Below are 22,317 nucleotides of genomic sequence, written 5' to 3' on the forward strand. Positions count from 1 at the left end.
CAATTGACACAAATACACGTCCTGCATCGCATTCTTACATACCCTGTCATTTACTTTAAGTCTACAAACAGAAAGGATTTACTTCAAAAATTGCAACTTTTGCCAAATGATTTACTCAATTTGCTGATTGAGTACTAATTAAACTTACTTAAAAAGATATATTTAGAATACAATTTATGGGGGAAAATCAAAGGAAGGAAAACATTCATTATTCGTGCCACATGGTACATTATCGAGAAACATTCTGCCATAAATTAATCTGTGTGATAGTGATTTGATATTTAACATTGCTTTACAAGCAGGGTGGGAATTTGGCAAAAAAAGTTGGTAAGCATTTTTTCATTTTTTGATGAAATGTGCTTACCAACATGAGCCAAGATTTCGCAGTTGGTAAGCACAATTCATGAATCGGTAAGCACAGCAAAATGACCTGAACGCTGCTATCCTTTTGTGAAAACTTCTGGTTTGCGGCACAAGTGTACTTTATATCGAGCCGACAGCGGCGACGCAGATAATCCAGTCAATGCATGTTCGATCGAAATAATTACAATCCCTGTCCATCACATTGAACTCTCCGACCAGACAATACTGGGTCGAATACTCGACTTGGTATTAGTTATTCAAATACATGATCAAAGGAAATGTATCGACTGGAGATCGTAAAAAAAACTCTGAAAATCAGTAAAGAAATTACCAATTGTGTACGAAAAGTAAGTTCGGTCCATTCAAATTTTACGAAAGATCCAGCAAAACACTTTCGAAAAATTCACGCAAAACTGGTATATCGTGCTACATGCAACTAATGTCATGTAAACAAGGCTCTAGTACACCCATTTATGAATAAACCGTAAGACCACATCTGGTGTTAAGTGGGGGGAAAAGAAAGTATTTTTAGAATTTCCAAAAATACGGAAAAAATAATGTCCTACCATAGTTAAGTGTATAGCAAATAGCCTAACCACCTCGTCTGTTACGGATCTCACGTAACTACAAAAACACAATTAATTGTATTTTGCGAACTTGACGTTTTCTACAAGAACATAGAAATAATTTTAAGCATTAGTTAAGCATGCCCTGTGGCCTAAAACATATTTTATTACAAGGTTTACTTTCATAAAGATGGCCATAGCTTGATATCTTGTGCTGCGTGTATGAACTGTGCCTCGTGTATCATGGGGAATACTCCATGAAACGTTTCTTGGAAACGTGCCAAAAATGTTAACAAACAGGTGTTAGACAGGGGATGAGTGCACAGTTGTTTGGCAGGGTACCTGGGAAAATTCTGAGCACATGTATAGTATGAACTACGCAATTGCCGTCGGCAACTGCGTAGTTCATGTGTGAAGTTAGAATAATTTGCGATGCATACACAGTCAGTCGTAGGTATGTGACGGTTCAGGCACGATCGCTGAGCTAGCAGCCAGCTGTGTGCGGCCGGTTCGTTGGTGCTTTTTGCTAGCTGTGCGACAAATTAATCCTACGTAACTTAGAAGCAGATTGCAGATAAGCCTACTACAGTCCGATGCAGTCACTTACGGTCAGAATTTTTGGTACGCTCATTACAAGGGTGTGTAGTACTAGGCCCATTTGATTTTATTTTGGTAAGCGATATTTTCATTCCAGTACGCTAGCGTACCAGCGTACCGTAAAATTCCCACCCTGTTTACAAGGTCTGTCGTAAAACAATCACACCATCAATGCTGCCAAATCTCGATAAAATCTCAAGCAAAGATCTCTGTAAAGCGGGCCACATGCGGCTTGCCAGAGATTTTTTTGCGGCCTGTGAGATGTCTCAAGAAAAAGAGAAAAAAACAATCTACTTTCATCATCATAAAAAACGAGCTAGCTGCTTAGAATTTATCGGCACTAATGATGCTGTCAGATGGGCCTATATAATCCCCATTAATTATCAACTGTAATGTATTGACATTATGTTTTGTGAATACAGATTAAGTACACACACTTATTGCTTGATAGATCCCGGAAGCAAAGGTTTGAAATCAACAGCAGGTCGTTGGTTAGGTGGGGCCTAGTCAAGTTTTCACTCCTAATATCTGGCCCATTCATTCAAAAGGTTGCCCACCCCTGAACTAGAGCAATATCGATCAGACAAGTCTATGACTTTCAAATGTTCACAGTCTCCACTCTACAATGATGGAGACCTTCTAAAATGACATAGGCAAAGCAAGTGAAGGAGCTAGACAACGGATACTGAATATCCCGAATAGTATCAAGGGTCAGCACTGACCAAGGAGCTAATGACACACTTTGACTGAACAATTACGCAGCAAACTGGACTAATGTAACGATGATACATCCAGCTTGAAAGTGACCGACAAAAGGCAGCGTAATAATATGCAGCTGTGTGCTGTTAAAGGCTACTACCGCTATCATGTGAAATTATATGCATAGCAAACAACTTGAGTTATCAGGTCAAAGCTGACAACAGCTAGGTCAAGAGTACCAATTTAATCACCCACTGCAGGGGAAGTCTGATCAACCCTCCATCCTAGTCCGTCCTTAAGTCACAGTTTGAACCATCCTTTTGTTACAAACTAAACCAAACCCATTCTCGAGTATGAACAGGGCTAAAATTCCTTACCTGCCAAAATAAAGATTTGATGGGTGGGTCTAGACAGCTTTTAGCTGTCCTCAATTATTTTCGACCTTTAACCTTAGTCCGTTGTATTCACTAGCATGTAATCAGCTCCGATAACAAATGATCAAAGACAAAATGAGATTGCACACGTATAAGGGGGACTAAATCTATTTTTGTAATTTTTAGGATGCAATATTTTTAGGCTGTAATATTTTTTAAGCTGTAATAATTTTTATGCGATTTTGTAAATTGCTTTGAGATCATTGTTTGATGTAAAGCGCTATATAAGAATAAATATATAAGTGTGAAGTTTGTAGCGGGGTGGACTACTAAATTTCTATGTGAACCGCAAGCCAAAAGCAAATTGATTTACATTCACACAGATATTGGCAGAAGCAATTCACCAGATATGACTGAATGTTGTTGAAGAGCGCATGTTTGATAATTACAATTTGTTTAATGAACAAAACTTGTCAACTAAGTCAATGTCATTGATATCACCTACAGGATGATAAGAATCACATACAAACATGAAATCTACTCTGTATGTAGCGTGAACATTTTTTCCGAATATATTTTGTGACAGTTCAAACTTGAAAATGGATGATTCAAAACGGATAAAGCCTACCTGATAAGTCCATCTGATACGGAACCACTGATGGCAAAAGGTAGGTAGGTTTTTCAATGCATTATTACCCAAAAACGATCATTACGTCTTTCTTAATTCTGGTTAACTGTACAGCAGTTTCATTTGGCAGTGAGAAAATCCAAATGACTCTCTTTTTTTTTCACAAAGTTGACAGTTTACACTGAATAACGTTCAATTTCCTAACTTTGTTTTCTCATTTAATTAGGCAATCATATTCCATTCTTATAGCTTTCCAATCCCACACTGAGTTTTCTTTCACGAAATGACCGAAAATGTACGCATAACTTAATGAAAACTTCTCTTCTTTTTCAAATGGGATTCTTTTACTGGTATAAAGAAAGTGTCCAGCTGAGTATGATAACTATAAGAAAACAATGATAATCATTTAATTACACTCACTGATTTTAACATTCATTTGGTTTAAAGTTTGTAGGATGATGTCTTTGGTTTCCATCACCAGCGTTGGTTTTTCGAAAAATATTCGGCGGGTTTGTTAGCTTGTAGGCCGCACACAAGCAGCTGCTTCATTCAGCATTGATTAGTTTATGACAAGTTTCAATTTACAGCAGACTATGAATGCTATTTAATGGACTTTTGGGGCTAGATTTCTGGGACCAAAATTGAAACCTTTGTTCTTACTACAGAGCCATCTATAAACCTCATATTGCCCATGCTGCACCCAAAGGAAAGCCACTTATCCCAGCCTTGATCTCAATATATCTTACACATGTATTACAAGCATATTAATTTGCATACCAATCCTTTGATGTTTGTTTTTCTTGTCACAAGTAATTCTGTCCTAATTAACCTAATTAGCAAAAGTGTTATAAATGTCACATATATATATGAGAAACCAAATTTGGCTTAAAAATTAAAAGATCCACAAACTTACCTCCCCCTTCTACCCCCCCCCTCTCTCTCTACACCCCTAAAGTGTAAAGCATGCTTACCTTCCTTGTACTGGTCTGTAACGAAGACTATAATAGCGTGAATCAGTCACACCTGTCACAGGTGACACTGTAGGATCCATCCATACGATTCGAGCAGAGCTGGACGTCAAGATTTCCACTGACAGGACGCGAGGAGGTACAAATCTTGCTGCAAAACAAAAGAAAACCAAAAAAATTGAACTTGGTCACCTGCAAATTACCTTTATGACGAGATCTGACATACAGTCAGTCAAACAATCATAGCACGAACAGTGGTTGCCTTGTTCTTCTCGTCGCCAGATTCACTCAGGTTTGCTTGAGCAATGGTCGTTCTTAGATCTAAGAAAAGAAAGTTTATTCTTTTGAACGAGCAAAGAATTAATTGGAATAAATTGGGATTTCTAGCATTGACCTTCAGGAATACAAGCAATGTTTATTTCAGAAAGTGACAGAGTGGGGGAAGTGGAGAAAACGCTGCTTTCAGTGTATATGCATTAAAAAAAAAAAAATTGTGCAGGATAAAAACAATTTGATACCTCCGAATTACCTGACTAGAAGTGACCTTAAACAAATTGCAACCTATATGTTCCCATTGCAATGTTACTTTATAATCCAGCTGAAATCAACAATGTTCATAAACACAAACGTCTGACTCAACTGTTTCAGATCGATAAGAACCGTCCTGGTTTTCGACAGAGCGATACTGTCTGTACTTACACACATAGGTCGTGAACGTAACAGCAGAGGGGGCAGTCGGCAGTTCTCTCCGGATCGGTTCCAATATGGCGTGGAACTCCACGAGAGGTTCCAAGTTTCGGAACGTGTAGCTATTCTGCCGGTAGTGGAGACGCAGCGAGGTGCTCAGGGAGATGGCGTCTGCGTCTATCTTCAGTAGATACCCCAGGAGGGTTTCATCTTCCTCGTCTATCGGAGGCTCCCACCTCAGTATCACAGTCTGGCCATGAATTTCCGCCTCAAAGTTCCGGACTCGATATTCGTTTGCACTGACGTCAATTATGGGAGCTTCCGTGGGAGGTAAAGCATCTGTAAGAAAAGTTTGTAACGAGATGTTATATCAACGTCAATATATCAACGTCAATTTCGGGAGTTAGAGCATCTGTAACGAAAGTTTATATAAAGAAAAAAACTGAAAAAGGAAACAAACCTTAAAAACAAACCTACAACAGCTTGACTACTGAAATGTAGAAAAATTTTCAAGATCTTCCATTCTGAATAGGATTAACAGCTGACCAGGGGAACTGTCTGCAGGAGGGGGGGGGGACAAAATATTACCACTCTAATAGAAACCTTAACTGCTCCCTGAATGATAAACATTTTGTGAATATCAATTAAATTGGTGGTATGATAGTATGATCAATAAGCAGTAATTTTTGAGTTATTGCTCAGGGGGCTTGGTAAAATGAAATTGTTGCTTAAATATGCAAAATATTTTGGACCAGTATTTTATTCCATTATTACTGGGTCACTCTAATCCATATCAGGGGTAAGGTGTGAAAAATTAGTCCCTCACTCCACAGTCCTGTTAAATCACACTGACATTGACACTGACATATGTAAATATTGGAAGGATGCACATTTTGGGTAAAATGACTTGGAAATTCCGTCACATGTAGTGGCTGCAAAGCATTTCTAACAGGGAATAATCCAACCAAAGCTTACAGCTTAAGTACAATTTTTTTTTTACTTTAAAAAAAAAGGCAATCTTCGCAATCATTTTCCAGGCATACTTATCTGTTATTTCATATTTGCTGTATTGATTTAACCAGAAATCATTGAGAAATTCTGCAGTGCTCAAGTACATCCTCATCCGCCATCCATCTCTGTTACATCATATCAAAAAGACTTTCTACTATAAACTAGCCGCCAGCATTTGACCTTTAATGTACCAATAGGTACCTCATTATACTTTCCGAGGTAACTCATTTAGCCTCATGATACCTTCAAGATAACATATCCATCCAATGTATACCCTCCTACATAACATAGTCAACCAAATTATACCCTCCTATAGAGGTAACATATTCATCCTCATTATACTTTCCGAGGTAACTCATTCAGCCTCATTATACCTTCCTAGGTAGCATTCAGCCTCCGTTATTATATCTTCCCTTAGAAACACATTCAGCCTCATTATGCTTTCTGAGGAAACATATTCAGTATCATCATCATACCAATTACCAGGTAACATGTACACTACTTTCCTAGGTAACATACAGGCTGCCTTAGAAGTACTTTACTAGGTATTACAGATAATCAAATTTAACCTGTAGTTATTCTGGAACGTGCAGGGCTGCTTGGGCCACCTTCGTTGAAGACTCGCAGTTCCACAGTGTAGCGTGTATCTGGTTGGAGGTTGAAGAAGGTATACGATGTCTCCTGCTTGCCCAGTGTGACTGGATCATTTCCGACTAAAGTCAGCTCGTAGCTTTGGATCGGCTCGATGGGTTGTTCCCACATGATAGCTATCGTATCTGTCGTTGCCTCTGCAGACCTTATGATGGGCTTGGGCAGAGGACTCGGGGCTTCTGCAACAATGTTTTTTAGGTATCAAATGATTAGTATCTATATGTAAAGCAAAAGAAATCTGGGAAAGGCGCATTACACAAGGAAACAGGCCAGGGGGACTTCTGCTTTTAGGGGGTGTCAAATGCTTCTCTAAGGGGACAGGCATGTCCTATCTTATAAAATCACAACATTCTTTTGACAATTTCTTTGGGGGGCCAAGACTCCACCCCCGCCCCCGGACTAGTATCAGGTATAATAACAATCCTAATACTTACAAAGTAAAATCAAGAAATGAATTTTGTTAAAGGAAAAGAGACACACCTATCATTTTCCAAGTAGGTGACATGTAGCTGCCTGACCCATGTCATATAGCCTAAGGCATATCCTTCATTAGGATCCTTAGTTGTTTAATTGAAACTCCTGGCACTTTTATACACAATTTAAGCAGAGAGTAATTACTGAAGTCATTCAGGGCCTACTCTTTGGCAATCCAGTGCAAAAATGTGCTGTTTAAAATTTCTATATTTGCATTCTATTATAATTCAACATTAGGTCTACTTTATAGGCTTCACAAAAAATGTATATTTCATTGTTACTCTGTCAAATCTTTTCAACTTAAATGTGCCTTTTTCCAATCTTTAATGTCTACCACATAGACAAACTACTTCCACTCAATGAGTATGAGGCAACAGCGATAGACGTTATACACGCATACAGACGTACGGCACGCACACATTCACACATACAGACGTACGGTACGCACACATTCACATACACAGACGTACGGCACGCACACATTCACCCACACGTACGGCACCCACATACAGATCGTACGACACGCACATACAGACCTACGGCATGCACATTCATACATACAGACATACGGCATGCACACATTCAAACATACACACGTACGGCACGCACACATTCAAACATACACACGTACGGCACGCACACATTCACGCATACAGACGTAAGGCACGCACATACAGATGTACGACATGCATATACACACATACAGATGTATGGAACGCACACATTCACACATACAGACATAGGGCACGCACACATTCACACATACAGACATACAACACACACATGCAGACATACGGCATGCATATTCACACATACAGACGTACGGCAGGCACATTCAAACACACAGACGTACGGCACGCACACATTCACACACACACAGACGTACGGCACGCACATTCACACATACAGACAGATGTACAGCACGTACACACTCACATACAGACGTATGGCACGCACATAGAGATGTACGGCATGCTCATTCACACATACAGACGTATGGCACGCACACATTCACACATACAGACGCACGGCACACACATTCACATACAGACGTACGGCACGCACATTCACACATACAGACGTACTGCACGCACACATTCACACATACAGACGTACGGCACGCACATACAGATGTACGACCCCACATTCACACATACAGACGTACCACACGCACACATCCACACATAGAGACATACGGAAGCACACATTCACACATAAAGACGTACGGCAGGCACACATTCACACATACAGACGTACGGCACACACACATTCACACATACAGACGTACTGCACGCACATACAGATGTACGGCATGCACATTCACACATACAGACGTACGGCAGGCACATTCACACATACAGACGTACGGCACGCACATTCAAACACACACAGACGTACGGCCGCACACATTCACACATACAGACGTACGGCTGGCACATACAGACGTACGGCATGCACATTCACAAATACAGATGTATAGCACGCACACATTCACACATAAAGACGTACGACACGCACACATTCACACATACAGACGTACAACACACACACATTCATACATACAGACGTACGGCACGCACATTCACACATACAGACGTACGGCACGCACACATTCACACATACAGACGTACGGCACGCACACATTCATACATACAGTCCTACCACATACTCTCATTAAGTATCAGTATGTTCACCTGTTGAGAGTCTCTCGGTGGCTGGAGGACTCACCCCTCCCAGGTTGGTGACTGCCAGGGCAATAAAGTATTCTGTCGACGGCTCCAAGTTTGTGAAGGTATAGGAGGTCTCCTCTGGGCCGAGGGGTATCGGTGATGATCCATCGATGGATATTTCATAACTGAAGACATCCTCTGAAGCCCTGCGCCAGTTGACGGTGATACTGTCCGTTGTCGAAGAGTCCGACTCGATGATAGGGGCCGGAGGGATGTTCAAAGGCTCTGGAGAAAAAAAGTTAGATATATGCGATATAACATGCCACTTCCTTTTACTGTCGAGTCGAGTCATCACCCGATGAATTGACCCGACTTGAGAAGAGTCAGGTATTCAAGTCACTGTATCATCTCTATGATGGGGAGAAGATTTGAAATTTAGTGACTCGTCAGGTCTAGAATTGCACAATTTTTAGCCACCTTGCTATCAAGTTCTCACTGGAGTTTTCCTGGATGACAACAACTCACATCAGTTATTAACTGTACAGGCTTCTGAGAGCAGCCTAATTATACTCGCTGATAATTAGCAGTAATAGGGGCTGTGAAGTCAGGTAAGGAATTCATGCCCAAGCATTTGACTGTCGATTGCTAACCCACTTAACATGTGTTAATTTTCTTGCTGTATCCTGGCAACCTCCCCCCCCCCCCCAAGAAAACAGTGCATTTTGTCTACTGTCAAAAGGCAACAAAAACTGCCATGTAGCCAATAAAATAGCCTGAACATCCAGGCCTGCCAGTGTACTGTAAAGTAATATCCCTGGGTACTCTTCCATAATGGCTATATATATCCAAATTTATCTTCTTGCCCTCAATTTACCTGTGCATTAATTGCCCATTTGGATATAAGTCTATAATATGTATGTCAGCTCTGTTCTTGAGCAAGCGAGTAAATAGTATATACAGGAACTTTTTCTCTGGAAGAGCACAAGGCAAATGTTAGTTGCAATCGTACTTTCACAAATTTGAAAAAAACAGTTTATCAAAAGTCTATCATATCACAGTTAGAGAATTTTCTAGAGGCCCATGAACACGTGACCGTTGTGATAACTTCCTGAGCTTCTCTGAAATGGCATTTAACAAACTATGACCTTGTGGTTCTACAACATATATATATATACAATCCATCTTGTATTTGCTCTTAAAGGACTATTTTGGTAGTTGAGGTTGAAAGCTTCAAAATTTTAATAACCAAACTAGCAGGAATTTTTCTGTAGCCTTAGGTCAAACACCACATCCTCATAATATTTGGTATCATGCAGATATGAGAACTTACAATCGAATCAGACAACAACACCTTTCTGGTTTTGATTATATAAAGAAAACCCTGTTCTAGAGTGAGATGTAAAAGCAGGTGTAGTTTTAATTTACAATTTAGAATTTTCTAGAGGCCCATGAACACGTGACTGTCGTGATAACTTCCTGAGCTTCTCTGAAATGGCATTTAACAAACTATGACCTTGTGGTTCTACAACATATACAAACCATCTTGTATTTGCTCTTAAAGGACTATTTTGGTAGTTGAGGTTGAGAGCTTCAAAAATTTAATAACCAAACTAGCAGGAATGTTTCTGTAGCCTTAGGTAAAAATCCACATCCTCATAATATTTGGTATCATACAGATATGAGAACTTACAATCGAATCAGACAACAACACCTTTCTGGTTTGATAATTTAAAGAAAACCCTGTTCTAGAGTGAGATGTAAAAGCAGGTGTAGTTTTCATTTACAATTTAGAATTTTCTAGAGGCCCATGAATATGTGACTGTCGTGATAACTTCCTGAGCTTCTCTGAAATGGCATTTAACAAACTATGACCTTGTGGTTCTACAACATATACAAACCATCTTGTATTTGCTCTTAAAGGACTATTTTGGTAGTTGAGGTTGAGAGCTTCAAAAATTTAATAACCAAACTAGCGGGAATGTTTCTGTAGCCTTAGGTCAAACACCACATCCTCATAATATTTAGTATCATACAGATATGAGAACTTACAATCGAATCAGACAACAACACCTTTCTGGTTTTGATTATACAAAGAAAACCCTGTTCTAGAGTGAGATGTAGAAGCAGGTGTAGTTTTCATTTACAATTTAGAATTTTCTAGAGGCCCATGAACATGTGATAACTTCCTGCTTGAAACCTCGTTTACAGGAAGCATCTTCACCCATATAGACCAAGGATCACTCTTGGACGACTACCAAATTACTAATAGCGATACCATAAACAACAGACTTATAGAAAAAGTAAAACTGTTCGGACCTTCTCATCCTATGAATCACTCTCTGCCAAACAACCCGCAAAGAGACGGCCTGGCCTAGAGGAAAGACGTCTCCCGAATAAAAGTTGCGTGTTGTCAAACAAACTGACCGCAAATAGAGGGAAATGGCTGACACAACCACATCCTCAAGTGACTGGTATAGAAATCCAACAATTTGAAGGGAAGTGGTTGTGCTAACTGGCTGTAAAGTTTTGTTGGTAATGCTGTTAAATGCAAATGTCAACAAGAGTAATAACTTCCTACATAAATTAATGCTGGCCAATCAATGTTCACAGTAGGCAGAAATATGAAGATACTTTTGGCTAAAACGACACCAAAAAGAACTCACTCTGTCTGGTACAACAATATGTAAATTATTAAAACTGCACAAAGCTTGCAATTATTAACATCACTTCGCGTCAAAATGGAGCAGAACAATTTACGGCAAACTATTGAAATATATCATGAAACATATGTATGAATGCCAACCAATTAATGTTCACAGTAGGCAGAAATATGAAGATACTTTCGGCTAAAATGACACCAAAAAGATTTAACTCACTCTGTTTGGTACAACTATACGTAAATTATTAAAACTGCACAAAGCTTGCAAAAATTTCAATCACTTCCCATCAAAATTGAGCCGAAGAATTTACGGCAAACTATTGAAATGTATCCACAGTTTGATGCATTTTATTGGCCTACCTGTGTATATTCTTGAGGTTGCAGCCTCACTGGATCCACCAGGACTGAGTGACCTCACTTCAATGGTGTATTCTGTGTTTGGGTCCAAGTTCGTGAAGGTGTGTGAATTTTCGAGAACCCCCAGGGCCTGCCTATCGATGCCGACCAGCGTAATTTCGAATCGGATGACGTTTGGATCGACTGACTGCCATTCCACGAAGATGCTGTCAGATGTGGCTTGGAGGTCTGTGATGGTGGGGGATTGTGGTGGTCCCAAAGGATCTGTTCAGCAAGAGAAAATAACGACATATAGTTACTTCTTCTCATAATCAACTGCTAACGATAGATCCAAGTAAAAATGGACATTATTAGCTAACAATCGATGAATTATTCGGAAAATGATAGACAACGATAGACCCGACAAAGATATACTCAAATCGGATTGAAGGAGACTACTTTATTATTTTAAATTCAGGTCAGGACTTGACCCTTCAGGGAAGGACGACATGGGCCCGACAGATCAAGTGACCGAGAATTAAATTACATTTTCCATTTTCCAAACTTCTCCAATTTTAGGTCAGTCTGGGGTCGGGGTGACCAGGGCATACAGAGGTTGCAATTCAAATTAACCTGCATCTATATAAACCCTCCCAGTTCAATTCTCAAGCCGATGTCCATATATCATACACGTCTTAGTTCTATCAAACCTTGTGTGTACTTGAAGCAAAACATAAATCTTAAGGCAGACAATGATTTTGACAAAGAATTCATTTTACATATCCGGGCCAAGTTTGAATTTCTCTAGATTGTTTCAATAATTCTCCTGTTCACCGATCTCCCTCCGACATATTCTTTCCTGACAGAAAGTAGAAAATCCCTACTGAGCTTTTTAACCCAACTGATGATGGTCTCCCCACCCCCCTCCAACTGCCCCTCCACCTCCACCAATTTAAACCCACCAATGAAACCATTTCATTTGAAAATATGACAGCCATTTCAAACTTCATGAAGGTGTTCTTACTTACCAGTGGCAACAGACTGTTCACTAGGGGTACTACTGCCAACTTCGTTGACAGCCTTAATTCTCAGTACATACTCTGTATCTGCAGCCAAGTCAGAGAATGTGAAGCTTGTTACATCTCCTCCGGCTGTCTCTGTGCCGAGAGGATCCAGAGTTATCTCATAACCGGTCACTTCTTCGGTGGGAGCTGTCCATCTCACAGTGATGGAATCTTCTGTTGACTCCACCGAATCGATCACAGGAGGTGAGGGTGTCAGTAGCTCCTCTGGAAAGTGAAATCATGAAGACGAAACTATTCAAGGAAAGGCACAACATTCATGCAGTGACTAGAATACTGTCAACTTCGATAAAAGAGCTACTGTGACCTCCGTATACGGCTTTAAATTACCGTAAGATCAAACTCGTAGAGGAAAACCAATGCCCCTCAATATATATTTTCTGTAGGCTTATGTGGACTTCTTTTATCTGTTAATTGGTATCAAATATAACGCGTACGGCCAAACCGTGGTTGGGCCATTAAAATAAAAATATAAAAATTAAAATAAAAACTTGGTGGTACATTAGGTCTACAAAACTAAAGACATATAAAGAGAAGTTTAGCTCGTTGAGCATAATCACTCCTTACGAGCAAAAGAGAAAGTGCTGTTTATCAAAACAAAGCCCAAATACTTTAAAAGGAGACATCCCATCCCAGAAAAAGGAAATATGTACGGAAAGAAGTAGACCAAAGACAAAAGTCATCCCTGTTTTATTGGACCTATAGAAAAACAGAGGACTTCAATCTTTTAGGATTTTCCATGACGGCTGAGCCATGACTCACAAGAACCCCCACCCCATCACCCAACCCCTACCCATCAGAATAGATGCTCAGAATGCATGAAAGCTACCGTGGACTATGGAACATGACATTAATCAATAAATTAACATAACAGCGGTATCCTTCCCCAGACATTGAAAACTGCTAACAAATTTTAGGCTGACATAAATAATGTCTTTTTTGGTGACCCACTTTTGGGTCATTTGGCCCCCATAGTTTGGACCGTCAAAGTACTACATCTCATCCCCTACATTTCAAATCAAGGACGCTCACAGAATCCTCTGGCTTTTTACCTGTCGTGACCTTGTCGATGGCAGCTTCCCCAGGTCCATTCTCGTTCACAGCTCTGACTGAGACCAGATACAGAGTTCCTGGCGTCAGATCTTCAAAGACGTAGTAGTTTTCGTCCCAGTTGATCTCGAGTGTGTCTTCCTCCAGGTCGTTGATGCCGATGCCAACTATGAAAGACCTTATGTCATCACCGGCCGGAGCCCAGGATGCCTCGATACTGTACACGGACGGTACGGTGGTGAACGACTCCGGAGGGTTTGGTCGTTGCTGCTCTGTTTAAATAATAACATATCGACGAACCTGAAGGAAATACGTCTACCTTTCATCACACACTAACAGCATCATCATCAATACGACTGTTCAAAAGACCAGGTTAAACCTCATGACATACGATCAACTCATGTCGATGACTACCAGCTTATTTCCCTTCAGCTGTTAACCCAGATCTGACAAAACCCTGACATTGGGTAATTTGCACACAGTAATCTGGGCTGAATTTTTCAATAACCAGCTAACTACACAGCAGATTTTAGAAATTTAGAACTATTTCAATAGAATCTGAGCAATTCATCGTAAGTAATGCAGGTATGAACTGATTCTGATGGGGGCAATGGAATATAGCAACTTCACAGTGATATAAAACAAAATTAAAAAGTGACAAACTTTAAAGCAATTCATTTTTTTTTTTTAAATCAACTGACTATCTGGAAAGCAGTGCAGTAAATAATCTACAGTTACCTATATATGAATTCAAGAGTGCCACCTGACTAGGACCCACTGCGTTGACCGCACGGATTGCCAGAACGTAGTTAGTACCCGGCTCAAGATCCCTGAAGGTGTGGGTATTTACAGAGGGACCCAACTCTACCGTGGTTTCATCCGGCGAGTCCCTCCCGATGCCCAGGATGTAACCGGTAAAGTCGTCCCCCTCTGGTTGTACCCACCTGGCGAAGATACTGTCTATACCAGGCAGAGCGTCAAAGAATTGTGGCACCCCTGGTACTGTTGGCTCCTCCACCGCTACAAAACACAAAGAGCATCGTAATACTTAATACTAGTCATTCAGAAGTTGGCAGCTCACATGAAACATATCATACTCTTGTAATTATAAGTTTTACTTGAAAACCTTCAGCAATATTAGGAATTTCTAAAGGTGACTTCAATATCCACTTGGTGAAGTGTAGGTGCTAGATAGGCACATGATGAACAAGACTTCCAAACCCCTAAAGACAAAAAAACTTTTTTTTTTATGGGAACTTAACAGAGTGCATACCTCTGCGTGTGAGTATGTGTGTGTGTGCACTTGGTTTGTATTCTGACTGAGGACATGAATGAAGTAACTCCAAGTCCTCATGCAGAATCATTTGAAAAGACTCACCACGTCGTCAGAAAAAGTCCATTGTTAAGTGATACTGATAAGGTTAGGTTATGTGGAATTTAACAAAGGGAAAAACAATGGGGTCCTCAATCTGAATGTAAAACACATCTGTGTGTCTCTGTGTGTCTCATAATCTGCACCCAAGTTTGCATTAAGTTGCATTTCTGCAGCAACTTTGACAAGTGTAATTAGATTTGAAGTGTATGAATGGGGGGAGAACAGCATTCTCGAAACTTCCGCCAAACTTGGATATTGAAGTTAGGACACTTTACAATACTACCCATGGATGCAGTTCAGGCGAAGTCAAGGGACCAGACAAAATCACACCAAGCACATGCAATGAAGTGAGGCATCCAAGTCGTATGACTGCGCCACATCCAGCTCACTTGCTGCATCACTAATTTACTTACCTGTCGATAGTGTCGATACCTCGAGTTCATCGCTGCCTCTTCCAACTCCGTCCTGAGTCTTAGCAAAGACAGAAAAGATGTACGCGGTACCCTCGGCAAGATCTACGACACAAGCAAACCAAATCAGCAATTATATGAGAAATTACTTGAAAGATCCTGACCTGTCAAAAGGCAATCACCTGGCTTGAAATTGATCACAACGACTTATGTCTGCCATGTGTCCTCAATGACATTGTTCTCTGTCCATAATGGGAGTGATCTACTAGACCAAAGGCTTCCTGACACAAAACATCCTTTCAGAACTACAGTATACTGGCAATACTTACCTTAAACTCAACAATATGTGTGAAAGTTCTGTATAAATAAATGTTGTGGGAAAAAAAAGGAATTTATGAAATGAGATGAGATACAATCGACTTAAATTTCCAAACGCAGGATCGGTGAAATTCTCAGAAATTACATAAAGTGCATAAAGACAGTTGCAAACGTCGACATTAGTCAAATGATGAACAACTGCTTGAGTTTAAGTATATATGTCAACTAGTGACTTGAAGGGGCCTACAGCACAGGTGGGACAAGTTTGACACACAGTATGTGCATGCTTGCCAAAACTTTTCAGGTTTGAAAACAATATTACTAACGCTACCCACTAAACCTTATATCCCAACAGTGATTTTATCCAACGGAAAAGCTCTTCTTCAGAAAATAAATTTCACAGATTTGCAGAAAATGATGAAAACAACAGATGCAGTATATACTTTGTGAAGTTGGCACAAAGGGCCTACCTGTGACAGGATAATTCAACATACTGTAGCACACTGACAGTGCACAAATAGAATTTTCAGTTTCCCACATAACATATCATTGAAAATCTGCACTTTAGTAAAACTGCCACTCATGAATTTTTTGCCACTGCTCACTTCATCACCTTTCAAGATGATAAGTCTGGAACGTTAGCCTGTGTGCCTTAGTGTCTCCCCTTCCTTGCTCCAGAGTCACCGTGGCCCGCAAGATTAACTTATAGTGTCCCCCTGCATTGCCGCAGTGTCAACGTGGCCATCAAGATTAACTTAGTGTCACCCCTGCCTTGCCCCAGAGTCACCATGGCTCGCAAGATATAGTGTCTCCCCTGCCATGTCCCAGAGTCACCTTGGCCCTCATGATTAACTAATAGTGTCCCCCCTGCCTTGTCCCATGGTCACCGTGGCCAGCAAGATTAACTTAGTGTCCCCCCTGCCTTGCCCCACGGTCACCGTGGCCTGCAAGATTAACTAATAGTGTCCCCCTGCCTTGCCGCAATGTCAACGTGGCCCGCAACATTAACTAATAGTGTCCCCCCCTGCCTTGTCCCACGGTCACCGTGGCCAGCCTTGCCCTAGACATGCACCAGCAGATATGGAAAGATGGTGGCAGGTTGTTACTTTGTGGGAAGTTTTCTTAGGTTGCTGCCTACTGTGAATTGAATAACAAGTCACATACCTGCTACTGTGTAAGTTGTTTGGGTCTTCCTTAAAGTTAATTTCTTCTCCTTCCTGTCAGACGCCTCCCTGTAATTCAGTCGATAGCCTTTCAGCTTTTCAGCACCCACCAGAGGAGGGTCATTCCAAGAGAGTGTAATGCTGTTGGTGGTAACATCAACAAGTTGAAAGTTTTCAGGAGCTGAAGCTGAAATGAGATATTAATGAAAACAATTTTTAAGTGAAAGTCGAGAGGAAAACGCACCGTAAACTAAAGGGCCCCAATATGGACGCCTATACTACATATAGATACTGGACACCCTGCTTCCCAAACGTTTTCTTTGGCCAAGCCTTCTTGTGAACTTTACCTTTGATTAGCCATGACTCACTAAATCAGCAAATATGTGCTCCTGGTGATTAAATAATAAATTAAACTGCACATTAAATTAAGTTAAAATAAAATAAATTAGGTTAGTATATATTAACACTAAGTACATAAACATGCCAGACCTGCAAATGGGCGGCCATGTTTGTGACGGAATGCATTACATTTGATTTGTAATTCACTGTTAACCATTAAACAACTGCGATGCAACCTTTCAAGATCTCTATTTCAAAACTGCTCTCTGAATCATTCATGCAGCACTAAAATATAGTTTTCAAATGTAAATTCCAGTGTAATGTACATGATACATGTGAAGATTAGAATTGTTAGAATAACCAATGGATAGGGATTTCTTTGATGTGTAAGGAACATCTCTGCTTGCATCCAGTAAAGTTTGTTTTTTATCTTTGATCGATACTTTAATACTTACTTAAGATTGTTCTTAAGTGAAAAGGCGGCAAAAGGGAAGGACAACAACGACAGTTACTGTATAAAGTCATGGATGTCGATTAAGGCAGGATGCGGCAATGAATTCTACGATATATTTTGCCTATACCCATCATACTATTAATATCATTGTACAGTGATTCAAACTGACAAAATATTGTATCGTGTGTAATCTGATTTATTCTAATCTTAGCAATGGGATACCAGAGAGAGGAAGATAGTTTGATCAATTAAAAGACAGAACATCTTTAAGTTGTTTGTCTCTGTAAAACTGTCTGTCAGTCTGGTCTAAATGAAGATACCAGAATTATATTATCAGTCACAAGAGGAGGTTCTTTGAGACATGCTGTTCAGTTCAGATTTCAAGGTTGTAACTGACTGGCATCTATATCCAAAAAAAAACATGGAAACTGAGAGTGAAAATCATCTTGCTTTATTAAAGCTAACAGGAACATGTCAATAAAGAAAAGCAAACGTCATTTAAGAGAAAGCTTATAAAACCTCATCAGACAGAGGTAGTTATTCCCTATTAAAAGTGAGTGAATAAAAAAACAAGGGGGTGATAAAAATGTGATGAATTCTACTATTTATCGTTCTGTTTAGACTGCTACCTGTCAATTATCTTTGTTTTCTTCCTCTCCCATGAACTGCCAGAGCATTTTATTTACCACATTTAAAGGGACGTGAAGAAAGGCTCGGTTGGAAAATCGCAAGCGGTCTGACCTAAATTATATTTGACTTTGTAATCTTCACTGTTTGTTAAAATGTGAATGAAGCACTTTCAAAATATATTGTTTAAAACTATCCAAAATTAGGTATACAGATAAATCAAGTCTGTTATTAAAGTTCCCTTATTAGTCACCGAGTTTTGCCAGTACTAATGTTAGTACTGATGTTCAGTATCATTATACGTCCTATCAATCACCCGTTGTCATGAGCCCTTTCAATTTAAGGTCTAATGGAATTATTGTCAATGATTTTCAAGTGTTGTTGTAAGATCACATTAGATTTTTGTCCTACACAGCCTGGCTGCAGCCCCCTCATCATCCAACTTTTACTGAACTTGTGCCTAAACCAACACACACGCTTTTTAGAGATTGTAAATGTGATTCTCTCTGTATGGTAACAGTACACGCTATTAGAGATTTGAAAAGGTTTGCATGGGGCAAAGCTAGATAAAGTTGTTTATGGAGTGAGTATATATGGCAAGCCCCAACTTGACCAACCGACTGATAAAAACCTGAATTATCAAGCACCAAACTATTAATGCTTAATATGATTTTTGATCGATAAACCTGGCTCATTATCCAAGAAAATGGGTTCAGTCAGTGACAATCCATGTTTATCACAAGATAAACATGGACTGATCAGGCGAGAAACCTGGATTTTTTCAAGTGATAATCCTAAATTATTACTAATACTGATGAACCAAATATATTTTTTTTTTTAATTTTTAAACAAAATTGTTGAGCATTTGGCTTGCCATCAGAGCATTCAAGAGGAAAGATATCACAATTTCTTTGCTTCCTTCTGCTATATGTCAGCCTTTGATGAGCATTCGATAGAATTATCAGAGACTTTGGGAAAGTACTGTTCACCTCCCTTTAACAAAGCGCTGTTATTCTAGCCTATTGGCCTCTGTGTGAATTCACCTTCAAATGGATCCACACATGTATATATTCCCTCTGGGTGATACCTGAGGGTGCTACCTGTCAGACATATCACAGCAGGTTATAATGCACATTGTAAGTCTATGCCTATTGGAATGACTCAACTGCATGGTATCCTATTATATTAATAAGTTTTACTTGACAAAACAGAAGGAACTAACATTGTTTGTCATCTCTCAGAATTAATGTCAAAACATTTCAATTACCGTCGTCCGTCGTCGCATACTAAATGAACTTTTATTTTCACCCTTGTAACCTACTTTTCAATCCTGTCTACAGGTTCAAAGTCTGACGGCTTTTCACTTTCACATACTTTCTTGTACAAGTCAGACATTTGATAGATACCAATGTCAGACGCCAGAAATTTTCCATGCTTTACCATGTATCAGAATCTGATGACAGTGCAGTTTTGGTTTAGTCAGCTATTTCAAACTGATGAAGAAACAGTTCAAACATTTTGAATACACAGTATCTGATCTGATTTGATTTTGAACATACAGTATCTGACAACTCACATACCATTTACACATCATTTGTGCAGTATAGCACACTAAGTACTAGTACTTTTGTTCAATATCCATCAATTCCATCCCCATTGTGTTCAGTCCTCCTCTATCAATGTCCATTTGACAAACCTCCTTTAAATATAGACAATTTGAATACTGATTTCTGAAGCCTACATATTTAGGCTTTGGGATTTAGACAAGGTTCTTCAACTTCAAGATGTTTTGTTAATGAGACAGCCATTGAATAACAGGGTGAAAACACCTTGGGTACCACTGGTAGAAACATTCCATTGTAGGTAGGGGATGACCAACGCAGTTCAGACTCGGTGTCAATGCACACGGCAGGATCTGACGATTTACACTTTTAAGACTTATTGTCTTGGGATTTCAGTTCAAGTACTTCGTACCAAGAAGTGTGAATGTCACAAACAAACAAAATCACCTTTAAGCAATCATTTGGTTTGTCATTTAAAATTGCAGTATGGCATACTTTCCCTTCCTGTTTTTCTACTATGAAGTGATCGATGCTGCAAAAAAATGGTTTTTACCTATCATAAAGGAAATAAAGTGTTTGCTTGTGAAATTGTGACTTTGGAAACCTTGCACTCTAAATCTAAAAATTTCCAACTGGCTATTGGAGTACCAAAAAAAAAAAATTTAACAGAACTTTAAATTTTACTTTATACAGAAAAAAAAACTTTCCGGATGGTTTGGCAAAAGTTCCAAAAGCTAGAGACAACCAAATGCAGAATGGTAACTTTTAAGGTTGACTTTTGACCAATCTCTGGTTAGAAATGCCCGTTATGAGGTGATACCATTCCAACCAATAGTGTAACTCATTTTGCACTTGAATCCTTTTTCACATTGTATTTAGGCCTATTGGACACTCCTCAATGTCGTTGAATAATTTTGATGGTCAGAATCTTTCAGCATGCTAAACTTTGGTGCCAATTCTGATTTATAAGCCTATATTAGCCATGAACTTCCCAGCAGCAACTTCCCCACTGATGTAGACACACTGTCTGTGTTGAACACAGAGAAAGATCATAGAGCTACCATTTGGGCCATGCTATAAATGCCATACCTTGATCTCTCAAGGATCACCTTCATCCCCAAAGATGCAAGCTGCCTACCAGAAGATGAACTTTCACAAATAAATCAAGAACATATGTCAAAATGTATAGGATTAAAAAAACAAATACATAGAGACTTCTTGCAAAATAGATTGTTAACAAAATGGCAAATGGTCCAAAAAATTAGGAAAAGTGATAAAAGTCTGTTTTTTACTGAAAAGGTTGCTGTGACTATACTTAAAGTTCATAGTAACCCATATGAAAGTCTACCGGTGATAGGAAGACTGTATTTTGTAGCTAACCCTACATATTAGATGGAAAAACTTCTTTCTATGTCTAAACTTAACGCAAACAATATGAAAATCAACAATCATCGAATTTAACATGGCTTTGTAATTATCACCAGGAACAATGGAGTGCAAGGAGAAGAAAGGATGTATAAATAGAAAAGACAGGTGGGAGTATCAAGTTTGGTGGAAGAGGAGAAACAGATTGGAGAGCAGCAGGAGGGGGGGGGATAAACAGTGGGTGGAAGAAGTGGGTGGAAAAAGTGGTGAAAGAGGGGAAAGGGGATCAAATGTGGCACAAGGGGATCAGGGGGAAAAGCAGAGTAGGGAGGGATAAAAGAAGAAGGGGCAGGCCAAGAGGTTAATATTTAAAATGTTTAAGAAGTTACAGACAAGAATTCCTTTGAATATTCATAGGTTATGTTAAATATAGTGATATACATCTTTGTACTGGCATATCAAAGTTGACCATCTTGCATAGCATATATGCGATGCGATACTAGATAAATTGTTCCCAGTGAGACGTACTTAAGTCCATGTTATATTGCAACTATTGTGCTGACTGGGTAGCTCCCTTGGAGCAGTTAATTGCAGACATGCTCTTAAAATGCTGAATAAATTGAGAATGCTCATGAAGCAGATCATGCATGAAGCTACTACTATATTTACTCACAATGGCACCCTGTAGTACCTCAATTCTTACAGAGCTATATGTGCAATGTATAGGTTTTCATGGTTATACAGGAAATTGTGGAAGTAACCAAGTAGTTTCAAATATCTGAAACTACTCAAGTTGAGGAAACAGTAACAAGCTTGTAATTCGCTTAAAGAATTAAAAAAAAAGAACCTCAACAGTTTCCCATAAGAATTCCAAGGTAATTATCATGGT

General features: G+C 39.5%; 2 protein-coding genes across 3 annotated transcripts in view; one reads left to right on the forward strand and one right to left on the reverse strand.

Moving 5' to 3' along the window:
* Window positions 1-22,317, reverse strand: part of LOC139966732 (fibronectin-like) — a 40,822-nt gene that overhangs the window by 11,751 nt on the left and 6,754 nt on the right. The window contains exons 2-12 of one of the 2 annotated variants that reach the window (XM_071970046.1): window positions 17,083-17,268; window positions 15,604-15,705; window positions 14,554-14,835; window positions 13,818-14,087; window positions 12,712-12,972; window positions 11,708-11,968; window positions 8,713-8,973; window positions 6,463-6,723; window positions 4,895-5,221; window positions 4,199-4,346; window positions 3,228-3,254 (exon numbers count right to left, since the gene is read on the reverse strand). In XM_071970046.1, the coding sequence (XP_071826147.1) occupies window positions 3,228-3,254; window positions 4,199-4,346; window positions 4,895-5,221; window positions 6,463-6,723; window positions 8,713-8,973; window positions 11,708-11,968; window positions 12,712-12,972; window positions 13,818-14,087; window positions 14,554-14,835; window positions 15,604-15,705; window positions 17,083-17,268 (2,386 nt within the window). The remainder of the gene's footprint in view (window positions 1-3,227; window positions 3,255-4,198; window positions 4,347-4,894; window positions 5,222-6,462; window positions 6,724-8,712; window positions 8,974-11,707; window positions 11,969-12,711; window positions 12,973-13,817; window positions 14,088-14,553; window positions 14,836-15,603; window positions 15,706-17,082; window positions 17,269-22,317) is intronic. The other variant, XM_071970047.1, reaches the window with a different exon arrangement.
* LOC139967089 (uncharacterized) lies at window positions 7,591-8,706 on the forward strand (the record flags this gene model as incomplete). The annotated part of the gene is made up of 2 exons (XM_071970808.1): window positions 7,591-7,614; window positions 7,762-8,706. Coding segments are annotated over exons 1-2 (969 nt in total), but the record flags the coding sequence as incomplete, so codon positions are not given.

This window comes from Apostichopus japonicus, chromosome 4 (genome assembly GCF_037975245.1).
Source record: "Apostichopus japonicus isolate 1M-3 chromosome 4, ASM3797524v1, whole genome shotgun sequence".
Taxonomy (NCBI): domain Eukaryota; kingdom Metazoa; phylum Echinodermata; class Holothuroidea; order Aspidochirotida; family Stichopodidae; genus Apostichopus; species Apostichopus japonicus.